The sequence below is a fragment of the Geospiza fortis genome, unplaced genomic scaffold (genome assembly GCF_000277835.1).
Source record: "Geospiza fortis unplaced genomic scaffold, GeoFor_1.0 scaffold164, whole genome shotgun sequence".
NCBI classification, from domain to species: Eukaryota; Metazoa; Chordata; class Aves; order Passeriformes; family Thraupidae; genus Geospiza; species Geospiza fortis.
This window is the reverse complement of record NW_005054426.1, coordinates 1,914,027-1,938,993: the sequence shown is the minus strand read 5'-3', so window position 1 is coordinate 1,938,993 and position 24,967 is coordinate 1,914,027. Positions and strand designations below refer to the sequence as shown.

General features: G+C 40.8%; 1 protein-coding gene across 1 annotated transcript in view; it reads right to left on the bottom strand.

Annotated features, from left to right (window-relative positions):
• Window positions 1-24,967, bottom strand: part of SCUBE1 (signal peptide, CUB domain and EGF like domain containing 1) — a 194,651-nt gene that overhangs the window by 149,562 nt on the left and 20,122 nt on the right. The window contains exon 3 of the mRNA XM_014309410.2: window positions 15,999-16,127. Coding sequence (XP_014164885.1) covers window positions 15,999-16,127 — 129 coding nt within the window. The remainder of the gene's footprint in view (window positions 1-15,998; window positions 16,128-24,967) is intronic.

The following is a 24,967-nucleotide window of genomic DNA, read 5'->3' as shown; positions in this document are numbered from 1 at the left end:
CTTCAAATCTTTTCTGTAGTTATTTTCCAACACACAGTGGGATGTCTTAAATTTCACAGTAGGCAAACACGGCGTAAATGCAGCTGCAAGAGACTTCTTTGCTCTGTACAGCCTAGGAAACACACATATAACTCCCAGTTTAACTCTCCTGCATGTGACTGCTGCCCACTTGCTGAGCTGAAGATAACAGCTCCATAGATATTGTGTGGATGTTGCATCAAGTTCATCTCTCTTGATGCCATTTGTCCTTTCTTAACCAACTGGGCACCACTCTCTCTCTCCTCCTAAGACACCAAAACATTCTTCACAGCTTTTAGCATTTCCAAAATAAACATCCAAGTCCCTGAATGGGACAGTTCTATGCTTTCACAGGTGGCCTCCTGACAACAGTGTCTAAACTCACCCAAGTTCCTGCTCAATTATTTGTTCATGTTATCCACTCTTTTGATTCAGGCTTCAAGACAATTGTGTGTGAATCTGATCACACTTTTTTTCATATGTGCCACTGTCCAGGGAATGCCAGCAGCCTTCAGCTAGGCATGAAGCTCTTCTGTGAGGCACAGACACCCACAGCTCCATCAGTATAAGTTTGCAGTTCCCAGTGACATCTAGTTATATGTAGGCACTCCAAGTGGCAAACACTGGATTAACATTACTCCATAAACTTGTGGAGGGAAGCTAATTACAGATACAAACAAGCACCAGTCCAGATCAATTGAAGGAAAAATTTGAGATAAGTTAAGTAAATTATTTAGTGTATTATCATATGCCCCTTTGTCTTTTTCCTCAGCATCATTAACTGCTGCAGACTGAACTGAATTATCCTTCTTCGAGGATAATGACTGCTTATACCTGCTTCCTTTTACATTTACTTATAGACCCTAAAGATTAGAAAAATCTGGTTTGGGTTAACACAAAACTGCTTGTTGTTCTTGTTGTATTGTTATTATTGTTTCAATAACGAAAAAAGATTTTTTTCTTTTGGGTTAAACAAGTCATGAAACTTGACATGGAAAGTGAGACAGTATCTCCATCTCAAGTTAGGAAGATTTTCCAGGTCTATAGAATATGAAGTACTTCCTTCCTGAGGTCTGGTAATAAGAGCCTAGAAAATGGCTAGATTAAAGATTTTTGTTGTTATCTGTCAGTAACACAGTTAGGGGCCTCTCTAGAGTCAAATGAGTGATTTTAACCTCAACACTGCAGCACCCAGTAGGCTATGAAGTCATTCTAATGCTCTGTATGGACAATACTTGAGGTCCATGAAAAGTCGAAGAAATGGGAGAGCCTCAAGCACAACTTTCAATACAGTGCAATGAGAACTATAGCAGGAGTAGAAAAAGATTGGCTTATTCAGGTGAATTGGCTTAGTCAGACACATATCTACTCATTAAACTTTTGGGGAACAGAAAAATGCTGAAATCCTTCCTGTAGGTCATATCAAACCAATTACATTTTCCTGAAAGTATCTCCATTGGTGAAAACTGTTTTATAAACACAGCCTCAATTTCTGAATAGTTTCAGAGAATGAATGCTTCCTCTGGCACTAAATGTTTGGGCAAATGGGCATTTTTGCCACCTGGGAAATGAGTTCGTCATTTCCACTCTCCTAAACGTGAGCAACACAAATCCCAGTATTTAGAACAATTATGTTCTCTGATTTCTCTGGACAGAAATACCTGGAACATATTTAAGATCTTACAGCAAATAGTAATTTTTTTAATATGAAATGGCAACACTACCTTACTACTCAACACAGCTGTTCTATATCACACAGTACAAAGCTGGACTGGTTGGTTGGGGTTTTTTTGACTACCTGGGTTTAAGAAAACAGTGGAACACCTGTGCACCAGCTAAGGAGCAGCCACCCATTAGAACATGTAAGCTGCAGTAAGTTGTGTTAGTGCTAAGCAACTCAATAGATGGACACATCAGCCACATTCACCTCTTATAAAGAGAGACCAACATTGCCCTGAGCTGGGAATTACCGATGAAAAGCAACAGCAGTCAAAAAACCTGACTTCAGGAACATCATATTTATGTAGAGAAGGCAAGAATTCAGTAAGTTTGGAGCTGGCTTGGTAGTGTACAGCCAACACAAACAAAGAACCCAAAATAAATCAAAACAAACAACCACCTTAACTCTGCCTTCCCTGTAAAATTCATCAGACCTGCATATTCTTTTTGCCAGCACTTGGGAACACATAAATGGATTTCTCTAACAGCTATATAACACCGTGCAATTTCTTAAGGAAAAACTGTAAGAATTCTTACTTAAGTGTACACTGGAGATCATCCAACCTCTCTGCTCAGGCAGGGTCATCCTCGAGCATATTACTCAGGACTGTGTCCACATGGCTTTTGAGGGTCTTCCATGGAAGGAGACTCCACATCCTCTCTGGGCTGCCAGCGCACAGTTGCCTGCACAGCAAAGAAGTTTCTCCTGATGTTCCTCATGGAACACTTCCTGTGTTTCAGTTTCTGCCCACTGACTCTCAACCTGCTGTTTGGCATCACTGAGAAGAACCTGGCTCCCAGCCCTTGTCAGGACACCCTTCATGCAGATACTGACAGACGTTGGTAAGATCCTCTTTTGGTTGTCTCTTCTCCAGGCTAAACAGGCCCAGCTCTCTCAGCCTCTCTTCATACAAGAGATTTCTAATACCCTGATCGTCTCCACAGCCCTCTGCTGGACCCAATCCAACAGATTCTTGCATGTAAATTAATCTGTAAATTACAGGAACAATGCAGAGCTTTCTACAGGCATTCCACTGAAAGCTTTCTTACCTTTTACTCTGAGATATCTAATATTGGTTGTACAGAACCTTAAATCAAGAGGGAAAACTATTTACATGTTAAGGCAAATGGACTGACCATCTACTGACAAATTCTGCAACTTGAAAGCCCTGAGGGGTCGCACTCAAACAGTCTGTGTGAAATGATGAAGTGGACGCTCGCTGGAATCTACTCAAAGAAAAACTCAGTCCTTGCCTGGGGTATTCATGTCATTTCAGAGCACAAGAATGAGTACTCACATTCTTTCAATGTGCAGTCATTAACAGCCTGAGCCTGTGGTCCACTCAGGTTTTATAGACTAGAGGAGATCTTCAAGTTATCTTTAAAGTGACTAAAAGCAAGTCTCTTAGACTTCCCTAACATGTTCATACAGGAAGTTTAGCAGTTTTTTGTAAGTACTGAACAGCATTTGGTGACATATAGCCACTCTCAGGCCTATTTAAGAAAGCACTGTCACTCTTGCACCTGGGTTGGGGCAGGAACAGGCGAGAGGCAGGATCGCAGCAAAGGCAAAGAAGCTTTATTCAAAAGAACCGTGCGGTTTTTATAGAGTGGTACAATGGATTCTATTCTATTGGCTAACTAACAGAAACATCTTTCTCACGCACTGTCCTTGAGAGGAACAGAAAAATAAAGTAGAAAAACACGACCTGCAAATTTGTTTATAGTCAACAAGTTATCACATCTTTCCACCTCCCTAAAACTTCTCACAAGCCGCTGTGAGAAACGCTTGCCGTTTCTCTCTCTCTGTCCCATGGTATCCACAAAGCACTGCAGTTGTACAGGCAGCAAGATACCATGATTTGTACCTGTTGTGCACATAGAAATTTTGATGCACTGGGACCAGAGTGCTTAGCATCTTATTTAACAAGCCCTATATGATTGGTCACATACTACAAACCCAACCCCCCTAAATCCTTAGTCAGGTCCAGAACCCTTTCATTGCTGTCATACTCATAATTTTTCTGGAATTTCTGATTAATTTCAGAAGTAATTTCTTAATTATGCCTTCAAAATAAATAACACAAATAATTAAATAGTTTCTCTACTTTTTCAAACATTATTGCTCCAAACTATGGCACAATTTATGTAACAAAGTATATTTTCATTACAGAAACATAGAACAGATAGGATTGGCAGGAAGCCCTGGAGATCATCTGGCCCAATATCCCTAGAGCAGGTTGCACAGGATTATGTCCAGGTAGGTTTCGAATCTCTCCAGAGAAGGAGACTTCACAGCCTCTCTGGGAAGCCTGTTCCAGTGCTCTGTCACTGTCACAGTAAAGAAGTTTTTCCTTATATTCAGAAGGAGACTTCATGTGTTTCAGTTTGTGCCCCTTGTCCCTGAAGATATTTGTGTGCATTCATAAGATCCTCTCTCAGTCATGTCTTCCCCCATTTGGTTCATCACAGAAGAGATGCTCCAGTCCCCTCATCATCTATACAGCCCTTTGCTGGCCCCACTCCAGGAGCTCCATGTCTCTCCTGTCCTGAGGAGCCTAGAGCTGGACATGGCTCTCCAGATGTGCCTCCCAGGGCTGGGCAGAGGGGTAGGATCACTCCCTGAGCTGCTGGCAATGCTCTTCCTGATGCTCCCCAGGATTCCACTGGGGATTCCATCTCCTTGCCCTCAGGACACTGCTGGCTTGGGAACATTTCACTGTCCACCAGGACCCCCAGGTCCTTCTCCTCAGAGCTGCTCTCCAGCCTGATCACCCCAGCCTGATCTGGTACCTGAGATTGTTTCTGCCCAGGTGAAGGACCCTGCCCTTGCCTTTGCTGAACTTTGTTGGGTTCCTCTCTGCCCAGCTCCCCAGCCTGCCTGGGTTTCACAGAATGACAGCACCTTCTGGTGTGCCAGGGCACTCCTTCCTGTTTTGTATCATCAGCAAATGTACTGATACATCTCCACTTCACCCAGGGCCTGATGAGTAAGAGGAACAATACTGGGGCCAGTCCTGATCCCTGGGGACACCACTGGGTACAGGCCCCCAGCCAGGCCTGGCACTGCTGCTCTGCTGTTCAGGCAGTTCTCAAAGCACCTCACAGCCCACTTAGCCAACCTGCACTCCTTGAGCTCACCCACAAGGATCTTGTGGGGGACAGTGTCAAAAGCCTTTGTGAAGTCAAAGCAGAGAACATCCACTGCTCTCCCTCATCCCCAGCCCATCGTTCCATCACAGCAGGCTATCCAACTAGTCAAGTGTGATTTCCCCTTGAAGAATCCATGATATAAACAAAGGGATCACCCTCAGCGGCTTTGCAGATGGCACCAAGCTGAGGGTGCAGTGACCATCCAGAGGGACCTGGACAAGCTTGAGCAGTGGCCCATGGGAATCTCATGAGGTTTCACCAGACCAAGTCCTGATGCTGCCCCTGGCTTGGCCACATCCCTGAGTGTGATGGATCCAGGCAGGGAATGAGCAGAGGGAGCAGCCCTGGCAGAAGGACTTGGGTGGGTGAGAGCTGTGGGTGAGAGCTGGCCCTGCCACAACCCAGAGCCCCCCTGTGCTGGGCTGCACCCAGAGCCCCAGGGCAGCAGGGCAGGGGGGATTCTGCCCCTCTGCCCCTCTCTGCTGAGCACCCCCTGCAGGGCTGCATCCAGCCCTGGGCCCAGCACAGGAAGGACAGGGAGCTGCTGGAGCCAGGCCAGAGCAGGGACACCAAGGGGATCAGAGGGATGGAGCAGCTCTGCTGGGAGGAAAGGCTGAGGGAATTGGGATTGTTCAGCCTGGAGAAGAGAAGAGTGCAGGAAAAACTCATTGTGGCCTTCCAGTAGCTGATGTGAGCCTACAAGAAAGTTAGAGAGAGGCTCTTTACAAGTACCTGCAGTGATGGGACAAGGGAAAATGGCTTTAAGCTAAAGGAGGGTAGATTTAGATTTGAAATTAGGAAGAAACTCTTCCCTGTGAGGGTGGAGAGGTCCTGGCACAGGTTGCCCAGAGAAGCTGTGGCTGCCTAATCCCTACAAGTGTCCAAGGCTAGGTTGGATGGGGCTTGGAGCAAACTGGGATAGTGGAAGGTGTCCCTGCCCATGGCAGGGGGTGGAACTGAATGATCTTGAGGGTCCCTTCCAACCCAAACCATTCTGTGATTTTATGATTTTTTCCTTCCACATGCTCAGAGATAACATCCAGGATGAGCTGTTCCATCACCTTTCCAGGAATGGTGAGGCTGACTGAACTGTAGCTTCCTGGGTCTTCCTTCTTGCCCTTTTGGAAGACTTGAGTGAATTGTTTCTAATAATTTCTTTCTGCATCTCATAAGGCCTCTTAATAATAAATTTTGCTTTAATCTCAATCATTGCAAATTCTCTAAACAATCATTCTTGTAAAAGTATGTCCAGTGACTTTTTAATGAGTTATTATTATTTTGATGTTAGCTACAGTAATAAAAAAACTCATATTAAAACATGTTGCCATCAACTACTCCATGTTCCTTCCTGCTCCGCTTCTTATGCAAAACTACATCTTCTGCTCTGATCCAACTCCAGTAAGAAACAGGGAATATTCTGAGATGCTTGAAAAGGAACTGGACTGAAGTCTGCAGAAGGTAATTAAAGCAGTAAAAACAAGCCTCCAACTTAGTCTTGTAGTTTGATCCATACTTTCAAGTTTGCACATTGCACACTGAAGTCAAAAGAATAATGTAAAGATGCAGAAATTCATGAAGAGTGTTGAACTGCAAAGGTAGGGCACTATGGAAATCTGAGACCCTAAAATCTACTTAGCAAGAAATTCACTTCCAACCTTTCATCTAGAACTCATTCCTACTGGAAAAGAGTTAGGTCTTACTTTCTAATACAGTCAGCAACTATGTAGCAGATATTCTTTGTGATGGCTGTTTCTTGACTGTATAAATCATATTGTTTATCATAAATCAACACTGCCAAGTTCTGACTGCATTCTAAGCATAGCTCAACAGTGACTCTTTGAAATCAGGGATCTAATGACTTCTTTGTCTGATGTCTTTTTGTAATCCATATGAATTCAGTGTTTCAACTGGACCTATATAATTTCTAGGACTAAAAAAGGCACCATTCCTTTAGGGAGGGCTTGAATGCCATACACACCTGACACACCCATTAGAGGCTGTAATCCTGCACCCTCAGGTGAACACACATTCTCCTTTGGTTTAAGTAAGCACTAAACACAATGCAGCTCCCAAAGCTTTGATAAATTCAACATATTTTATACTTTTTCCATTAAGGTATACATCAATATAGGCCACACTGACTCAGAAATTTGCTATTATGAGTAAGTTAAAACGAATTAACAAAAGACACAAAACTAACACAAATGAGGTAAAGCAGTAAGGATGCAGTATCTCTGAGCTTGTTGAGCCAAGACACTATCTACAGCCATATCAAAGAGGTAACTAAGAGCATCCATATGGGATTTAACTTCCCCATATTAGCTTCATGCTCTAAGCTGCTTATTCTTTACTTTTCTGAGTGTTCCACGTAGAGAAATCCTTGCTGTGATTGATTACCTCCTCCAGGGAGTAAGTATTTGAAAAAAAGAAGAAAAAGGCTCAGACAACAAGAAGACTTGCAGAAACAAGAGATTGAGATTGATGCTGCTGTCACACAGCTCCCAGTTTCCTAATTTATTATGACAGTCTGAGAATCTAACTTCATAGCTGACAGCCACCAAGATTTATTCTACACTTTTGATTATTTCCCCATACCTAACAAAAAAGCTTTGGTCTATGCTGATTTATACTCTCACTTGTTTTGGTACTTTTCAGATCACATTGGCTTAAGAAAGCAAACATACAGCAAATTAACATGTAAAGAAAGTTATATCCCATTTGAACTCCAAAGATTAATGTGGGGTGACCAAACATTAGAGTACTTTTAAAGGAGGAAACTTTACACAAAAATAGAAAAAGCAAGATGAGGAAAGCAGAGTGTTGAGATCCCAGCTTTGCGGAGGGCTGGATACCAATGACCTTTCCATTAATCACCAAGAGAATTCCAGATTTTTACTGGATGTTGGAAGATCATCAGAACTCAGATGTTATAATCCCATCTTGAAAGAGAGATTTAATTTAGTTTTCTGACTGCCCGCTACCATTTGGCGCCATGGAGACTTTCACAAGATGCAGTCAGCCAAGTAACAAAAGTAAACCCATGTATACAGAAGTTGCATGTAAACATCTGATAAAGAATTGTCTCTAGAACATTTACATTCCAGCTATCCATATTTTCTCAGCACCTACTCATCAGTCAGCACAAACTGCAGAATAGCAATATGTGTTCTAAAATCTGATTCATACTACTGTACCACGAAGACTGGATGCCTTAAATTGCTGTGATGAATCACAGCTGTTCTTATTAATCTCATGTACAGACGAAACAAGACTGGTAAAATATCTGAAACCAGGAATATGGTAAAAATCAGTTAGCTGAAGACATATATCAGAAAACAAATTTCTTTGTCACTTAGGCTTGCATATGAAAACCAAAGAACTTCAAAAAATGCTTTCAAGTTTTTCATTCTGTAAGAACACATTTGTCACTACAAGGCAGTCTGCTGTGCAATTTGTAGCATGGGTTTGTGTGAATGTGCTCACTGCAGCTTGTCTTGGGAAGGTTCAGTAGCTAAATACCAGAAGCTCCCCTCATCTTGAGGCTCTTACTACACCCCAAGGACCTGATAATTGCCTGTCATCTTTTGCAGAAAAGGCAGAGCTCACAAGAGTTTAAAACATGCAGATAAATGTGCTGTTAAACCTTGCATTTCAACAGTTCTCATCTTGTCTATAAATATATATTTTATACATTCCCATTCCCATCTTGTGGCTTGGACCCCTCACAGTTAGAACAGCTCCTTGCTAGTCAACTACTGAGACGTGATTTGGGGTCTGGCCTGCTTCTCTTAAGGCATAAACCACCTCCAAGTCCCAAAATCCTGTTCAAGTGAAAGTCTGGAAATGAGTAAGAACTTCAAGATTTAGATTATTAACCTTCTCTAGAAAAATACCATAATTTTACATTTGTTTTAATAAAAAATGAAGAGTTATAAAAAGAAGGCTATTTGGTACATTCAACCTTCCCCGTATCTGCCAATGGGCTTGGAATAACTAACCAGGAAAATCTGGAAGACAGTTTATGACTGATAATATTATTAGAGGACCTGCTAATGTGCTAGAAAGGGACAAAACATAACTGTCAGCTCACCTAATAGTCTTCTGGAACTAGGAAAGAAGGGCATGGAAAACTGGAAGATGGCCAAGAAAATGAACCACTTTTCAGCTCCTCTTAAAAATATTTTTATGAAACTAAGAAAAACCTTGCAAAAGTTGTTTAGTTTCATATTAAAAAGGTTAATAAAAAAATCTATTTGAACTGTCAGGAAATAGAAAGAAAACTAAATATCAGGAATACCAGCATTTGCTTGGAGTTTAAGCAAGCAACAATTGTGCACAGCTGTCAGGAGAGGAAGAAAAATACAGCTAAATTAAAAGAAAGACACTGATCTCTTTAATCATACCAGTAATTATGCAATCCTGAGTTATATGACATTTCTGGACAAGATACATCTGGTAGCTTTAGGAATGATTTCTCACACATTTGCAACTCCCCTCCCACTTCATGTTGATAGTCAGATGAGACCACAATCCCAAGTCCCAGTGTGTGTGTTAGAACAACAAGATAAGAACAGGTAGAATTTAATTTCTACCTGTTTGGATTTATTTTGGGGAAAAAAACCACCAAAACCATAGAACCCTGGAATATTTACTGAAAAATGACTGAATCATATGATGTAATATACATACATTTAAAAGTTGGACTCTATGATCTAAAGGTTAAACTCAATGATCTTGGAGGGCTTTTCCAACCTAAATGATTCTGTGATTTTATGCATATAGTAATGTTAGCTTTTTCATCTGAGTCTGATTGCAGATTACTACCACCCAGCCAAGAATTACACCTCCATGCCGGGGTTAAACCTCTTCTCTTTTAAAGTAAGCCAAGAGATTTTAAAGGAGTACTTCAAGACAGGCACTTGGGTTTAGATCTTAACCTCTAGAAGACCTTAGAAGAAACGAAATTGTGTGACTTCAAAAATGAAATTTTATACTGGTTTGAGATCCCAAGGTCTATTTTATAAGAGGCATCTCAATGCCTGTGCCTCATCAGTCCCTGGTTCATCTCAGAAGTTTCTCTTTTAGCTGCAGGCTCCCAAATGCCTGGCTGGAATTGCTGCTTTGCTGCACCTACCAGAGCTGGCAAATGAATACCACTCCTGGAGCAGGTTCAGATGCTCCAGGGAAAATGCCACCTCTCCTTTCCCACAGGGTTTCCATGTGACTTAGCCACTTTGTCAAGAGATGCAAAGTACCATCTGACAACAGACAAATAAAAAGCTAATTTCCATTATTCAGGCTGGAAAATCAGGCCTTCTGCCCCAAGCACACCTTCAAGGTTGTGGACACAGCCAGGACTTTGCTATTCAATTCACAGCTGACACTGTGTCTGTGTCTGCCACACTTGTGTCTGCTCCGCTCCTGCAGAGAGCTCCGCGGAACCTATCATACACACTAGGAATTGCACTTCTGTCCCAATTTCTGACCAGAATTTCCCTCTGCTTCCCAGGATTCTTTTTCTCTAATCAGACAAATAATTAGCTGCTGAAGAACCATAAGCTATACTGAATCATCAAAACCTACTTTTATAGTTATCTGCAGGAGGTCACACATACAAAAGAATCAATTGAGATATCATATTACAAGTGTCCAAACTTAGTAATTGCTATTTTTCTGTAAGAGAAACCAAAGCTACACAGACTATTTGAAATAAAATCAGGGATGCAGAAGGGTAAGAATTCTATTCCTGCCTATGGTATAGACATGGAGAAACCTTGTGTGAAGACTGAGAAGTAACTTAATCTGTTTGCCTAGTTACTAATCTATAGAACAATGAAAATTTTATTTCATTTCCTTACAGAACTTTCTGAGGACAATTTTATTACGATTTACAAGGCATTAAGGCATGTTCCTACAGGAATTAATACCACAGAAAAACTTTAAAATAAAATAAGTATGTCTCTGAATACAATAATTTTTTTTTGTCCATGCTGCTTTGCATCTTTTTTGATACTTTCTAGAAGAATTTGCAACCATCTTTAGTATGCTTACTAAAAAGCAAAGGACTTCATAGAACCTATCCTAATCTTTAAAAAAAGGAAGAGTTAGGATGTGTGCAGCCTGACAGCAAGAATTGCTTATGCAATTCTTATACCCTATTTAAAAAGTGACTATCACAAATCAGACCCCAGGAGAAAGAAAATATGGAAAAAACCCCCAAACAACACACAAAAAGGAGAGATGAAAGCAGGTGATAGTTATTCTTATTTACCTCAGAACAGATAAGCATTATAAAACCCCTCAAATTTGTATTTCATGCATAAGAAAGGAAATCCTATTTCAAACCTACTGTATGACACCAAATACTAGTCTTGCATCCACTGAGCAGAATTTAGAGCAATTTTTGAGAAAAAACTACTCAAGGGAGTGCATAAAATGTTTATTTTTAGCTAGACAAGGATATCATCATAGGAAGGAGGGAAGGGAGGAAGGCAGGAAGGGAGGAAGAAAGGAAATGTTGGAGGAAGAACTCAGGAAAAAGCACTTAACTTGTCCACAGCATCTGCTGTAACTGAATATTCCAAGTTTGCTATTTATAAAGAAGATTTTAATCATCTTGGTGTACTGATGTTACTAGAAAGACATTCAGTGAAGATTTATAAAGGAATGTAAACCCTGTCAAAAAGAGATGGCTTAAGATCTTGCAGAGAACACAGTCAAGCAAGATATGTAGAAGACTTGATGTCAAAGAAGATATGCAGAAGTTCTGATGAAATCTTTTTCATTATAAGAAAGGTGAAAAACATTGATACTAATCTTGTGAAGCATTCTTTGTCTCCATAAAATCCATGAAAAATGAGTGGTTTCTCAAAAAGCAAGAACTGATGCAAACCAGTGGACTCACCAAAACTTCAATTCCTTTCAATGCCTAATTTCATCGTGGTGAAAAAGAAAACCTTTGGAATAAGCAAACCAATTTCCAAAATGTTATAGAAATCCTAATTTAAATTTGTTTGTGCAAATACAGGGTTTGGTTTTGATTTGAGACCTCACTGCAACCTCTTACTGCATTTACATATTGCTGGTAGCATAAGAGAAGGGAAATAAAGGTGATCAAGAAGAGAAGGGATTAGAATGTCCCCCTTTTCAAAAACTGATCCTCTACTAATGGAAACCACTAGGCTGTCACAACAGTCAGTATAACTGACAATGCCAGCAACTAGGTGGGGTGCAAATAATGGCAGGAAAATGCCATCCAAAAAAAGCTCTCTCTTTTCTAGCAATGCTGTCCCATATCTGAGTCAGCACACAACAAACAGCCATAGCAAGATTGGCATGGTTATTGTCACAATTGAAATCTTCAGTCTAAAACCTTACAAGCAGACATGCTGGCCCTCAGTAAAATAATTCCAAAAGGAAGGAAGTGGCGGAAGGAAGTGGCGGAAGGAAGGGGCGGAAGGAAGGAAGGAAGGAAGCGGCGGAAGGAAGGAAGGAAGGAAGCGGCGGAAGGAAGGAAGGAAGGAAGCGGCGGAAGGAAGGAAGGAAGGAAGCGGCGGAAGGAAGGAAGGAAGGAAGCGGCGGAAGGAAGGAAGGAAGGAAGCGGCGGAAGGAAGGAAGGAAGGAAGCGGCGGAAGGAAGGAAGGAAGGAAGCGGCGGAAGGAAGGAAGGAAGGAAGCGGCGGAAGGAAGGAAGGAAGGAAGCGGCGGAAGGAAGGAAGGAAGGAAGCGGCGGAAGGAAGGAAGGAAGGAAGCGGCGGAAGGAAGGAAGGAAGGAAGCGGCGGAAGGAAGGAAGGAAGGAAGCGGCGGAAGGAAGGAAGGAAGGAAGCGGCGGAAGGAAGGAAGGAAGGAAGCGGCGGAAGGAAGGAAGGAAGGAAGCGGCGGAAGGAAGGAAGGAAGGAAGCGGCGGAAGGAAGGAAGGAAGGAAGCGGCGGAAGGAAGGAAGGAAGGAAGCGGCGGAAGGAAGGAAGGAAGGAAGCGGCGGAAGGAAGGAAGGAAGGAAGCGGCGGAAGGAAGGAAGGAAGGAAGCGGCGGAAGGAAGGAAGGAAGGAAGCGGCGGAAGGAAGGAAGGAAGGAAGCGGCGGAAGGAAGGAAGGAAGGAAGCGGCGGAAGGAAGGAAGGAAGGAAGCGGCGGAAGGAAGGAAGGAAGGAAGCGGCGGAAGGAAGGAAGGAAGGAAGCGGCGGAAGGAAGGAAGGAAGGAAGCGGCGGAAGGAAGGAAGGAAGGAAGCGGCGGAAGGAAGGAAGGAAGGAAGCGGCGGAAGGAAGGAAGGAAGGAAGCGGCGGAAGGAAGGAAGGAAGGAAGCGGCGGAAGGAAGGAAGGAAGGAAGCGGCGGAAGGAAGGAAGGAAGGAAGCGGCGGAAGGAAGGAAGGAAGGAAGCGGCGGAAGGAAGGAAGGAAGGAAGCGGCGGAAGGAAGGAAGGAAGGAAGCGGCGGAAGGAAGGAAGGAAGGAAGCGGCGGAAGGAAGGAAGGAAGGAAGCGGCGGAAGGAAGGAAGGAAGGAAGCGGCGGAAGGAAGGAAGGAAGGAAGCGGCGGAAGGAAGGAAGGAAGGAAGCGGCGGAAGGAAGGAAGGAAGGAAGCGGCGGAAGGAAGGAAGGAAGGAAGCGGCGGAAGGAAGGAAGGAAGGAAGCGGCGGAAGGAAGGAAGGAAGGAAGCGGCGGAAGGAAGGAAGGAAGGAAGCGGCGGAAGGAAGGAAGGAAGGAAGCGGCGGAAGGAAGGAAGGAAGGAAGCGGCGGAAGGAAGGAAGGAAGGAAGCGGCGGAAGGAAGGAAGGAAGGAAGCGGCGGAAGGAAGGAAGGAAGGAAGCGGCGGAAGGAAGGAAGGAAGGAAGCGGCGGAAGGAAGGAAGGAAGGAAGCGGCGGAAGGAAGGAAGGAAGGAAGCGGCGGAAGGAAGGAAGGAAGGAAGCGGCGGAAGGAAGGAAGGAAGGAAGCGGCGGAAGGAAGGAAGGAAGGAAGCGGCGGAAGGAAGGAAGGAAGGAAGCGGCGGAAGGAAGGAAGGAAGGAAGCGGCGGAAGGAAGGAAGGAAGGAAGCGGCGGAAGGAAGGAAGGAAGGAAGCGGCGGAAGGAAGGAAGGAAGGAAGCGGCGGAAGGAAGGAAGGAAGGAAGCGGCGGAAGGAAGGAAGGAAGGAAGCGGCGGAAGGAAGGAAGGAAGGAAGCGGCGGAAGGAAGGAAGGAAGGAAGCGGCGGAAGGAAGGAAGGAAGGAAGCGGCGGAAGGAAGGAAGGAAGGGGGAATGTGCCTTGATTCCCTTTTCAGTGCCTGTAAGTAAAACCAGATATTTTACTAAGACATGCTACAGACGATTTATTAGTTGCAGACACAACCTCCCCAGTCCATGGTCTCAAAATCAGAAAGACAATTGTGATCTCTTTTAGTATCATAAGGTTGTACATTGGGAGAAAGGGAGCTCTTTGCTATTATTCCCAATGTAGTCACCTGTTTGTATTTTTGTTGGCTTTTCTTTTAATTAAAAAAAAAAAAACACAAAAAAAATCAAGTGGTTGAATATAAATTAATGAAAATGTAATTGGAAATGTGGCTATCTCTGTAGATTTAGCCTCTTCATTTCATGACCAGAGAGCAATAACACAGACAGCAAGTCCAAAAAAAGTCCCACAGATCTCCTCAATGGCTCATCGTCGATCAGGTCACTCCTTTTGCTGTTCATTGTTCAAGAGGGTTTTTTCCCTACTGTAATGGGAGTTGTTTGGACAAAGTTGAAACTAGCAAGCTGTTTGAAACAACACATATGCACAGTTATTTGAATTTCAAATACTTGAACTATTTGATTATGTCTATGTCCTGTTTTAGTGAGAATTTATGAATATTAGAATAAATAGAGCTTTTCTTTATTTTTTAAATTAATGTCTGGCTGCTCTTTGTATAAGAAATACCTCTTGCACCATTAATCATTTGACCACCTCAGGCTGAGGCAAATAAATCTATTTTAGTCTGTTCTATTACAAATGAAATTTGGAAGTTTGAGTAAAACCTCATGTCAACGGTCAGGATATAATCCATCTGAACAAATATTACTCTGTTTGAAAATAAATGCAGTACAAAATACATCTACTGAAAGGCTAATCAAATCCTTGCCCTGAAATCCTAGTTCTTTCATAGCTTCAGTTAGTGCAGACTGGTGATATTGGACTTCAATATTTCTGGTTTGCTGCCTCATTTCTTGAATTTCATTGAAAATATCTCAGTTTTTACTAAAGTAGAGCTGCTGCTGACCCAGAGAAAAATATTCCTTTTACACTGTTTTATAAACATCACCTTGAAATTAACTTAGGACTGTACCAAAATGTGGTCATTCCATTTATATTGGGAATAGTGAGAAAGAGTCTCTAAGCAAAAATTAACCAACAAGTAAGAACCTATGGGAAATTGGACATAGCAGTGTAGGTTCATTTCCAGGCAACTGGTGTGAGGAACACACACAAGAATATATACCTATGTAACTCTAGGACAAACCCACCCTATTTGAACCAGAGCAATGGCCATGAATCAAAAATACAGATCCCCAAATCCTCAGACTGCTGAAGCAATGAAGATCCTCCACTGAGCTTTGCACAGTCAGTGGACAGTGTCCCTCCAGTTATTAGTGATTAGTTTTCTTCTGCCCTGTTTCATTGTCCAAGTATTCTTTCCCGGCTTACTTGTACTTCTAACATTCTGTAATTTATGTTCATACACCATATCCCAGAACTGTACTGCTTGAAAAGGGGAAAAAGGGAGGGAAAGCTCTAAAAATATGACTAGGATGACAAAAGTTGGAAGAAACTGACAAAATATAATATCTCAGTATATTTAATATATTTAACAGATTGCTTTTCTTAAAGAAGAAGCCCAAGCATCCAGCACAGGCTGTGGGGTCAGGGCTTTCCTCAGCAATATTAAACATGGGCATTCTGCTTTGAGCATGTCGAGATTAAGAGTGACAGCTGGAAGAGTCTGACCTAAACCACACTGGGGCCAACACACAGGTTTGAATGTATTCATTGTGACCTAGATCAAGTCTTTACTGAAGATGTGCCAGACGATAAAATGCAGAAAACAGATCAGGCCTTCTTGCCACAGCCATGAAATTAAAGTTTCTTGCATTCACCACTTACCAAGACAGTTGTGGCCATCGTGGGCTAACATGAATCCATCATAGCACGTACACCTGTAGTTGCCTGGAATGTTGATACACTCGTGGACACAACCCCCATTGTAGAAGTCATTTTCACACTCATCGATATCTAAAACACAAGAGGAGAGAAAAAAAGCTTTTGTAAAAAGGGAATTCTAACAATACAGAAAAAATTCTCCAACTGAGCATGTTTTTTCAAATATGCCCATCCCTAATCTTTCTTTTAGGCTCATTTTGCCTACTTCAGCACATGGTCAGGGACTGAATATATCAGGCTCATATTTGTCTGAAAAGCAGCAGGCCAATGTATAGAACACTCTTTCCCAAAATAATTGGAGTATCATCACAGTAAACAATGATATGTTGTCAAAAATAAAAAAAGGAACACTTGATTTTGCTACACTTTATATTTAAAATGTAGTTTCAATTTTCTGGCTTCAAAATAATCAGGCAGAGAATGAATGAATGAAACCTTTGACTTGTAACAACTATGAGAAGCATACTATTAATATGGCATGAGACAAAAGTATGCCTTTTATAACAAATAAACTATAATCTTCTGTATTAATCACTTACAACCAGAACCACAAAAATGTCAGTATTTTCTTCTCAGAAGGTATGATAGAGTTGTTTGGGGTTTTTATCACACTGGCCTGTATCTTAAAGAGGATCATAAAAGATGAGAGATGGATTCTGCTTCAATTACAAACAATCCTGTCATGATCTTCCCTCCCTCATACAAAAAAATCACTCATTCTAGAAAAAGCAAACTTTCTTCTTTCTACAAACTGTATTTTGGCTTATACATGGAACATCAGTATCACAGTCACTCTGGTGAATAATTAAGTGACGCACATCAAGCAACTAAAAATACATAAATAATTAAAGATAGCCTCATGGCTTGATAAGTATCAGGTCTAAATTTGTGTTGTGCTAGACCAAAAACCACAGTTAATCTCCCTAAGTTAGGCAGCACATGATAAACAGATAAAGTTATTATTTTAGAAAACCACCTGTTAGAATATCTGAGTTACCCCAGCATTACATTTCAAATGTGCCTCCCATTGCAGAGGTGATTGACATTTTTCTGAATTAGGTTAATGTTCACATAGATTTTCTCTCTCTTTTTTTTTTCCCTTCTAAAAGCACTCAATTAAAAGCTCTTGCTACCTGGTATCATACCCAGATGCAATCCAAAGAGGTCAAGGTGGCTTGGGCAAAATCAGACTCGTCTGAAGAGCCACTTCAGACTCAGCCACTCAGTGCCTTCCCTACTTCTGGTGCTTGGACTGAGAATGGCTGGGTTTGTCCCTCCTCATGCAATCTGTGAGAGCAGGGACAGGCTTTTCCCAAGTTCTGTTGCAAGGCTTCTCCCTCATGTTGGCCTCTCCCAAAAATCTACTTTAAACTCAGAATTCTCCAAGTCTCCATCACCTGCCTTCAACAGCTTTGAAGACTCCCTTGTATAACCTCCTCAGCAGCTTGAAAAGGGAATGACAGGCTTGGCTTTATCTGCAAGACCAGCTGGCTATTTTGTAACTCAGCATTTGGCACCACAGCAATACCAGAAATAGGAAGCTGGAGAAATGATCTTCCAAACCAAAATACAAGCTGCTGCTTAAAGGTAAATTTCCTAGTCTTTAAAGCACTGCTCTTTTCCTGAAGGTTCTCATTCTTTACTAACAATTTCCATCCATGAGCTGGACAAGTGCCCACTCAGCACAGCCTGTGCTTGTGCTCTACCTTCCAAGTCCAGTATGAGAGCAAAAAGAGAAATCTATGATTTTTATTGAAAACAAGAACCAGCAAGTCAAGTGCTCATCCCAAACAACCTGCAATGCAGTCTCTGAGAAGCTGCTCTCATTAGGCCACAGCTCCGTGTGCCTGGGTGCATATTCCCAAAATGTTACAGTCTGCTTTCCACTCAGCAGAAATTTGCACCTTCCACAACCATTCATGAATATTTCCAGAAACTTCCTGTTGTTCCCTACAGGCTACAGGGACAAAAAGAGAGCTCTACAGTAATGCCATGTTTTAACAGGCCAAGTCAATACTCAAAAAGCATCTAAGAGGATTTTGATGTCAGGTGTCTCAGGTGTTCCCCTCAGGACACTCAGAAAAAATGGCCTCTTCATTTCAAGGTTTGTTCTTAACTTTTATCCAGCAATGAGTCTTTTCAGAAGAGGGCATTCAGAAGAAGCTGTTACCACCTGTTATGTTCCTCAGCATCAGACTGCCAAGGGTTGAGCAATTAATTCCTTTTTTTTTTTTCAAACAATTGATCAAACAGTACTATTTGTTTAAATAAGCAGTGGGACAGCTATCAAAAGGGACAAAAAATACCAAAGAAATGTGAAGCCTTTTGAATGACTGCCCCTTATATAATACTTATTTCTAAAAAGATGTACTGTGATTAGCAGCACAAAGTGATGATGCAAAACAAATACTCAAGTTATGGAAAACGTAATGCAACAGATACAGAAACCACAAAAATAGCAAAAGAAACAGATTCTTTTCATCTCGTTCTCTTAGGAGTTCAAGTCACAATTAATAATGCAAAAGGATTAGAATATTATTTCTCCCTTTTGCATCCCAGTAGCTGTAAAAAACTAGAAGTGGAACCAAACATTCTAACTCATTTTCAGAGCCACATTGTGGGGGTTTTTGTGTTTCTTCTCTCCAAAACCCAATTAATTATTTAAAAACTTCACCTAGCAGGCTGATTGGAATTTCTATCTCCAGCATGGCTAGCAAAAAAACCAAGGGGCTAAGACTGGTGTACTTGCATTTCCAAAAAAACCAAAGCAAAAACACACCACAAAAACCCCAGCCCCTCTCTCCCCCCACCACTAAAAACCAAAACAAATGAAAAAAAACAAAACAAAAAAACAACAAACCCAAAGAAGAACACCTCACAAAAACATGCAAAAAGCCTACAAAGTCCAAATGTTAAACATTTTTGAAGCTCCAACTGCCAGGAGAAATTCAAGCAATGTGACCACCACTCCATCATCTCTTTTACCTGGAGGAAGACATTCTTTAAAGAATGCCTCAGTGTGCAACAGCTGTAATTTATGGACAGAATACTACATCTGACATGCCAGAATACAGCTTCCTTAGTAAGCTTCATATAGAGTAAAAGTAATAGGAGTACATTCAATCACATAAAACCTCCAGCCTTGTTCTTCATTTTGTCTACTATAAGCCTCAAAATTCGCAGGGGCCATCTGTGTTCATTTCCTTTTGGGTAGGTCATATCCTATCACTCTTTTTTTCCTATAATTGATAGAATTGGGTATTAATCAAAACCTCAACTCTAAATACCTCTGCTTTCCCTGCTAGTTTTATAGCTTCAACTATCCTTAGCATTTTTAGCATTTGATCTCTTAATATTGTCTTTTATTATGCAGGAATTACCATAACAAAAACCAAAACCAAGAGGAAAAAAATAAATGTAGGTATTCAACCATGAAATTGTGATGGATGTAGGTGCATCTACTGATGAATTTGCAAGGTTTCTCAAAGAGAAACTCAAAGTTTTGTCTACACTGGCAAAATATTTATAAAGTTTTCAATTCCTTAAATTCCAGCTGTTCAGATGGGGAACTCTTGGGGTGTTTAGTGAAGAAATCACCTTAAAAGAGAATTGCAGTATTGCCACTCCAAGAGAAATTAAATCCATGTGGTACTACAATGGCAGGAATTGTGGGAGTCTCAGACAAGAATTAAATGCACCAAAATGATTAAGAAGGTGTAGAGGCATTTTCAGTACTGACACCACCTGCCAAGAACCCATTTGAGCTTAGTGTGTCCAAAAAAGACAGCACGTCCCAATCCCAGGGCTGGATGTAAGGACATCCTCAGACGCTGGCAAAATAATTTTGATCATCTCTCTCTGGAACTGGTTCAGAAAAACCTCAAAAATCCACTGCTTCTTTCAAAAGTTTTAAAGTAAAAGAGGTAAAAAGAAACTTGGTTACTTGGGTGTACTAGCAACTGTAGTGGTACAGCTATTTACCAAGGTGAAAGAGACTTAGAAACTCCATCCTAATTCTTTCTGGAAAGCAGAGGTGAATCTCTTTGTTACCATCTGGAAATAACTCTTTGAGCACATCCCTAGGGAACACAGCCGTGCTCTTCTACTGCCCTCCTCAAGGAGCAGCGGTGTTACTTAGAGAACACCCACTCTATGAGACTTCTGTTGTTATGCAATGCAAGCATCTAAGAACTTTTAAAAAATACTCTAGACAAGTATCTGAGGATATGTTACCATGAGGATGTGCTCTAATTTACAGTCCTTGTATTTCAGTTATAGGAAGAGAATTTGAATTTGTTTTAAGTAACCTGATTCTTTTTAGTTTGATGGGACTTGTATTTCCCTCATACATAATGGGGTTGATTCTTCTTTCATTATTAGAGGTGAAATTGACCCTGCCCCATGATTGGTTTAATTTGTGTATTCTGCCACAAAGAGATGGAATTCTCATGAGCCTCACAATGCCACTCTGCAGACACCTCTTCCAGAAGAACATATAACTATGAAAGGTTCAAAATAAAACACGAATAAACTATTTTGCTTCCCATATCACAGTATTTCAGCTTTCTGTTACAGCAGAGACACATCAGCGTGCAATAACTAATGTCCACAAGACAAACCAAACTGTAAAAAAAACGAGGAAGTTGCAAAATGCCTGGTTCCCATTTTGTCTAAACATTTTCAGCACTGTCATTAATTGACTGTTAGTTATCTTTTCCAAGCAGTAACCAGCTCTCCTAGGAAGGTGGTACAGAATTTATGCCAAGAAAGTAAAAAGTCTACCTCCAGAAAAATTAATTCCCACTCTTCATTGCATCACTTGAAATTAATTAAGTTCCTGAATGTCCAAAAATGTGTGTTCCAACACATGCAACAAACTTTGTCAGCACAGCTACAGATCATCATGGGCACAGCTACTGAAATCAAAGCAAATGCCTGCATGGATTTGATGAATTTTGGATGAGTGTCACAGCTAAACTGTCATAAGAAGCCTTATGGCTATTAACATGCAAAAAGAAGAATGACTGAGGCCTGGAAGTCAATGAGCCAAATTCAGTGTTTAGTGTTGAATTCCACAGATTTCTGTAGAAAATGGGAAAGCGTGCATTGACACAATTTTTATCTTGGCATCTGTCAAGGCCACAGATCCCAACACTCACAATGCAACAGAAGATGTTCAAAATAGGCATGAGATTGAATAAAATCTGTGTCCATTTTAAAGTATTTCTTGACTAGCAATATAAGGGCAAGATCTGGAGCTAATTTAGTAAACAAAAACTTAAATTGACTTTGAAAGGAGTAATTTATGTCCTTGAACATTTTAAAATAAATAGTCAAAGAAAGCTGTCTGCCCACATCAACTTCTAATTTGCAGAACCACAAACAAAAGCGATTGTGCAGGTATATTATGCAGATGTAGAATTTCTCATAAAGAAGTTGGATCCATTAAATAGTTAGAAAAAGAAACATTAAAATCTTTGTAAATACATCTTGATGCCTGAAGCCATGTATTTCTCCAGTATCTAAAGAAAGAAAATTTTGATATTCATCTTCCTTTATCTAATTGCTTTAAGCAAAATACTGCCAAAAAGGCTCTGACAGTAAATAACATTGCCCTTACAAACTTGACAGGAAAGAAACTGTGTTTTACCTTCTTGCTTGAAGAGGGGTTGCTGCTAGCCCCTACAGAGGGCAAAGCACACCAGATGCAAAATTCTCTTTTATCAGTTGCCTTCTGCTAAAAAACGTCCTCCTATAGTTCTGCAACAGCAGCATCTTGCCTGCTTTTCCACAACTCTTATGCAGCAAAGAACACTGCAAGGTGCTGGAGCCCATATTTCCATGTAGTAATATTTTTCACTTTTATGGCTTCTCTACTAGGAGCTTTCAAAAATGTTATTGATTCTTTATTGAGTTTTGGTCACTGTTCCTCCTAGGGCTAATGCAGTATCCTCATATTCACAGAAAAATACCAGGAAAAAAGGCCTATTCCTAGGTTCTAAATCCTACACAACTAAGATTTACAGTGCACAACTGTCCTCCTCATCGCATAGCTTCATGCAAGCTTGATCTCAGATGCTTGTGAAAGAAAGTAACCTTGTAAAATCCAAAGATAAAACAGCCTGAGATGAAAAACCAATTCTACAATTATTGCCACTGGCTTAGTGAAGCCAGGAAGACATATTTTCTGGGATTCACAGTAGAGAGATTCGTAAGACAGGATCAGCACTGAAATTTTCTGTTCCCATTTCCAATTCAGAACAAACAGCAACGTAGCACTGACATCACTGCTTTAAAGGAAACAGGCAGAAGTGAAGTTATATGCACACTGACAAGAATTACAAACAAGTTCAAGTCCTGGATCAGAGTCAGATCAGCATCTTTTTCTTCTTCATAACTGGGTTTGAGACTGAAAAAGCCATGAAAATAAGTGAAAATTACATGGGAATATTTGCATTTTTATACATATTCTTTGGCAGAGTCTACATTTAAAATACGTTCAGCAGATATACATCACAATCTGCACAACCTGAACCTAAGGCAATTTGTATTTCCCACATCAAGTTGCACTTTCCTTAAGAAGGGAACCAGTTCCAGATCTAAAGGCCAGAATAAAAGCTCAAACATAGGTTAAAGACCATTCTGGTAAAGTGCAGGTGAAATTTGCCAGAAGTTCAGCTCTCAGGGAAATACTCAACCTAAGCAATATTACTAAACACGTTAGATTCTTACAAAGAGTTTAGCACCAGCACATTTCCACGCATTTCAAGTCTGCTCTACTCTTAAAATTTGCAAAATACGACCAAAGTATGAAGAATTGGGCGGGAAAATGTGATCAATTATCAATGTCACTAAATCTGACCTGATGAAATAGCATTTCCATCTATTTTGCGGCATCAGAATTCATCATCTACTCCAAGTCCAAATTTTATGAGAATATATTGACATACCAAGACTCTCAATATTTCTACTCCAAAAAAACCCTTCACCTCCAGAGAAAAATCCATTTTTGAAAAATCTCTTTCCACGAAATGCCTGTTAAGTCACTTTTTCTATAAAACAAATTATTTGTTACATCTGGCCCTTTCTGCAATACTTTATTTTTTTGACTCATAAATGTTAACATCTTTATTCTTTAGATGCTGTGACCTTGTAAATGTTACAATCTAATGAATCAGAGGAACACAGAGTGCAGTTTTTACAGCTTTCAAGTTGCCATGATGTTTTCAAGACGCTTGTGCCAAAGAAAACTGTAAAATTTGATAGCCATTAGGGCTTCTCTGAGAGCAAGGTCAAGAGTGGGCAGGCTGGGAACAGGGTAAATTCAGAAAGAGCAGCCGGATGTTTCTCGGTGGAGAAGGAAAAAGAACAGGTACAATATGTTGTTTAATATGAGGTTTTTTCAGTGTAAATCCCTCAAGAGCCTTCCCACTATGGGTACTGCCTCTCCCATGTTTTTCCCATTAGTGCATCCACAAAGAAAAAAAAAATCAATTTTACAACTTCCTTCAAAAATGTCACAAGCCCCTATTTCCCAGTATTAAACTGGCAATAAAATGAAAAGGCCATGCCAGTTTAGTGGACATGATTTGGATACAATCTGTGGTATTGTTGTGCTGTTTTTCTGGAAGCCATTTTATCCAGTTTCCAGAAAAGATCAAGTACTCTGCAGCAGTTTTGTTTCCTTTCCTTCTGTAACGGCTAAACACAAAGTTCAACATGCTTTATCTCTCGCTAAAGTATTGTCTGAAAGAAGTGGGGTGAAATGGAATACAAACCAACTATGTAAAGCTATGTCCAGCTGGTTAAACAAGACACACACATTTTTAAAGTGTGAACAGTTTCAGATCTAGAACTCTCTTGCCTATAAGTATTTAGGATATGTCTGAAAGACAGATGAGATATCATCATATTTATCACTGCCTGTAGATATGACTTTTAAAAATTTAATATTATTTTAATGTTGTTTAATAATTTTTCCCTAACCACAATTATTAAGTTACCATTTTAAAGAAAGCACAGAGACAACTATTAATGATCCCTATTTTGCCCTGTGTCTGTATTTTTTTTTCTATTATTATACTGTGTACAGCAAGCATGAATGAAATTTTCAAGTCCCACAGAGTAAAGGTAGCCTTACAGGAATCACCCTCACTGGTTGGGGAAAACCAGCTTTCCGACACGAGTCCTTCTCTAAGGACGAGATGAAGTAAGTGAACTGAGTTTATCAGCTGTAGAAACTGTAGGTGTGCTTAGCACTTGCTACTTTTCAAATTTTACTTAATGATCTTCAAATATTGTGCATCATACAAAGAGAATTAAAGAGCCACATTTAAAGACGGGAGTGACTAGACAGTATCAAGCACCCAGTGCTGTAAGCTGACTTCAGCTGACTCAGCTCAGACATTGGAAAAAGCAACAAGGCAATAGATGACGAAAATGCAAAATTTCTGCAATAGCTGAATGACTATATCTCACATTTTTGGTGAGTAACCATCCCATTCTTCATTCATCAATAAGAAATATGGTGTCTAGAGACTCCCTTCCTTACATTTTTCTTAAATTCACCTTCCCTTCCTCCATCTCCTGTCACTGTTCTCTTTCCTGTGCTTTTCCCTCCTTATTTAAACTCTGAGTTTGAAGAGTGGAAAGAACATTTTTAGTGGCTGGACATTGATATGCCAATCAAAGTGACAACAGGCACAAGAACCTACCCCTTTGATTCCTTCTCTGAGGATGCCTGATGTTCAAGGCAGGTATTCCTGCCTCAGTCCACATGTACCTTGCCACTGGAATATTATCACTGAAGTACAGTGAAGTAAGAAATATGCAAAAATATTGGAAAAAAGGTAACTTACAAACTGAAAGCTGAGGCTCTGCACACATTTGGTGTCACTTGCCAGCCACCTAAA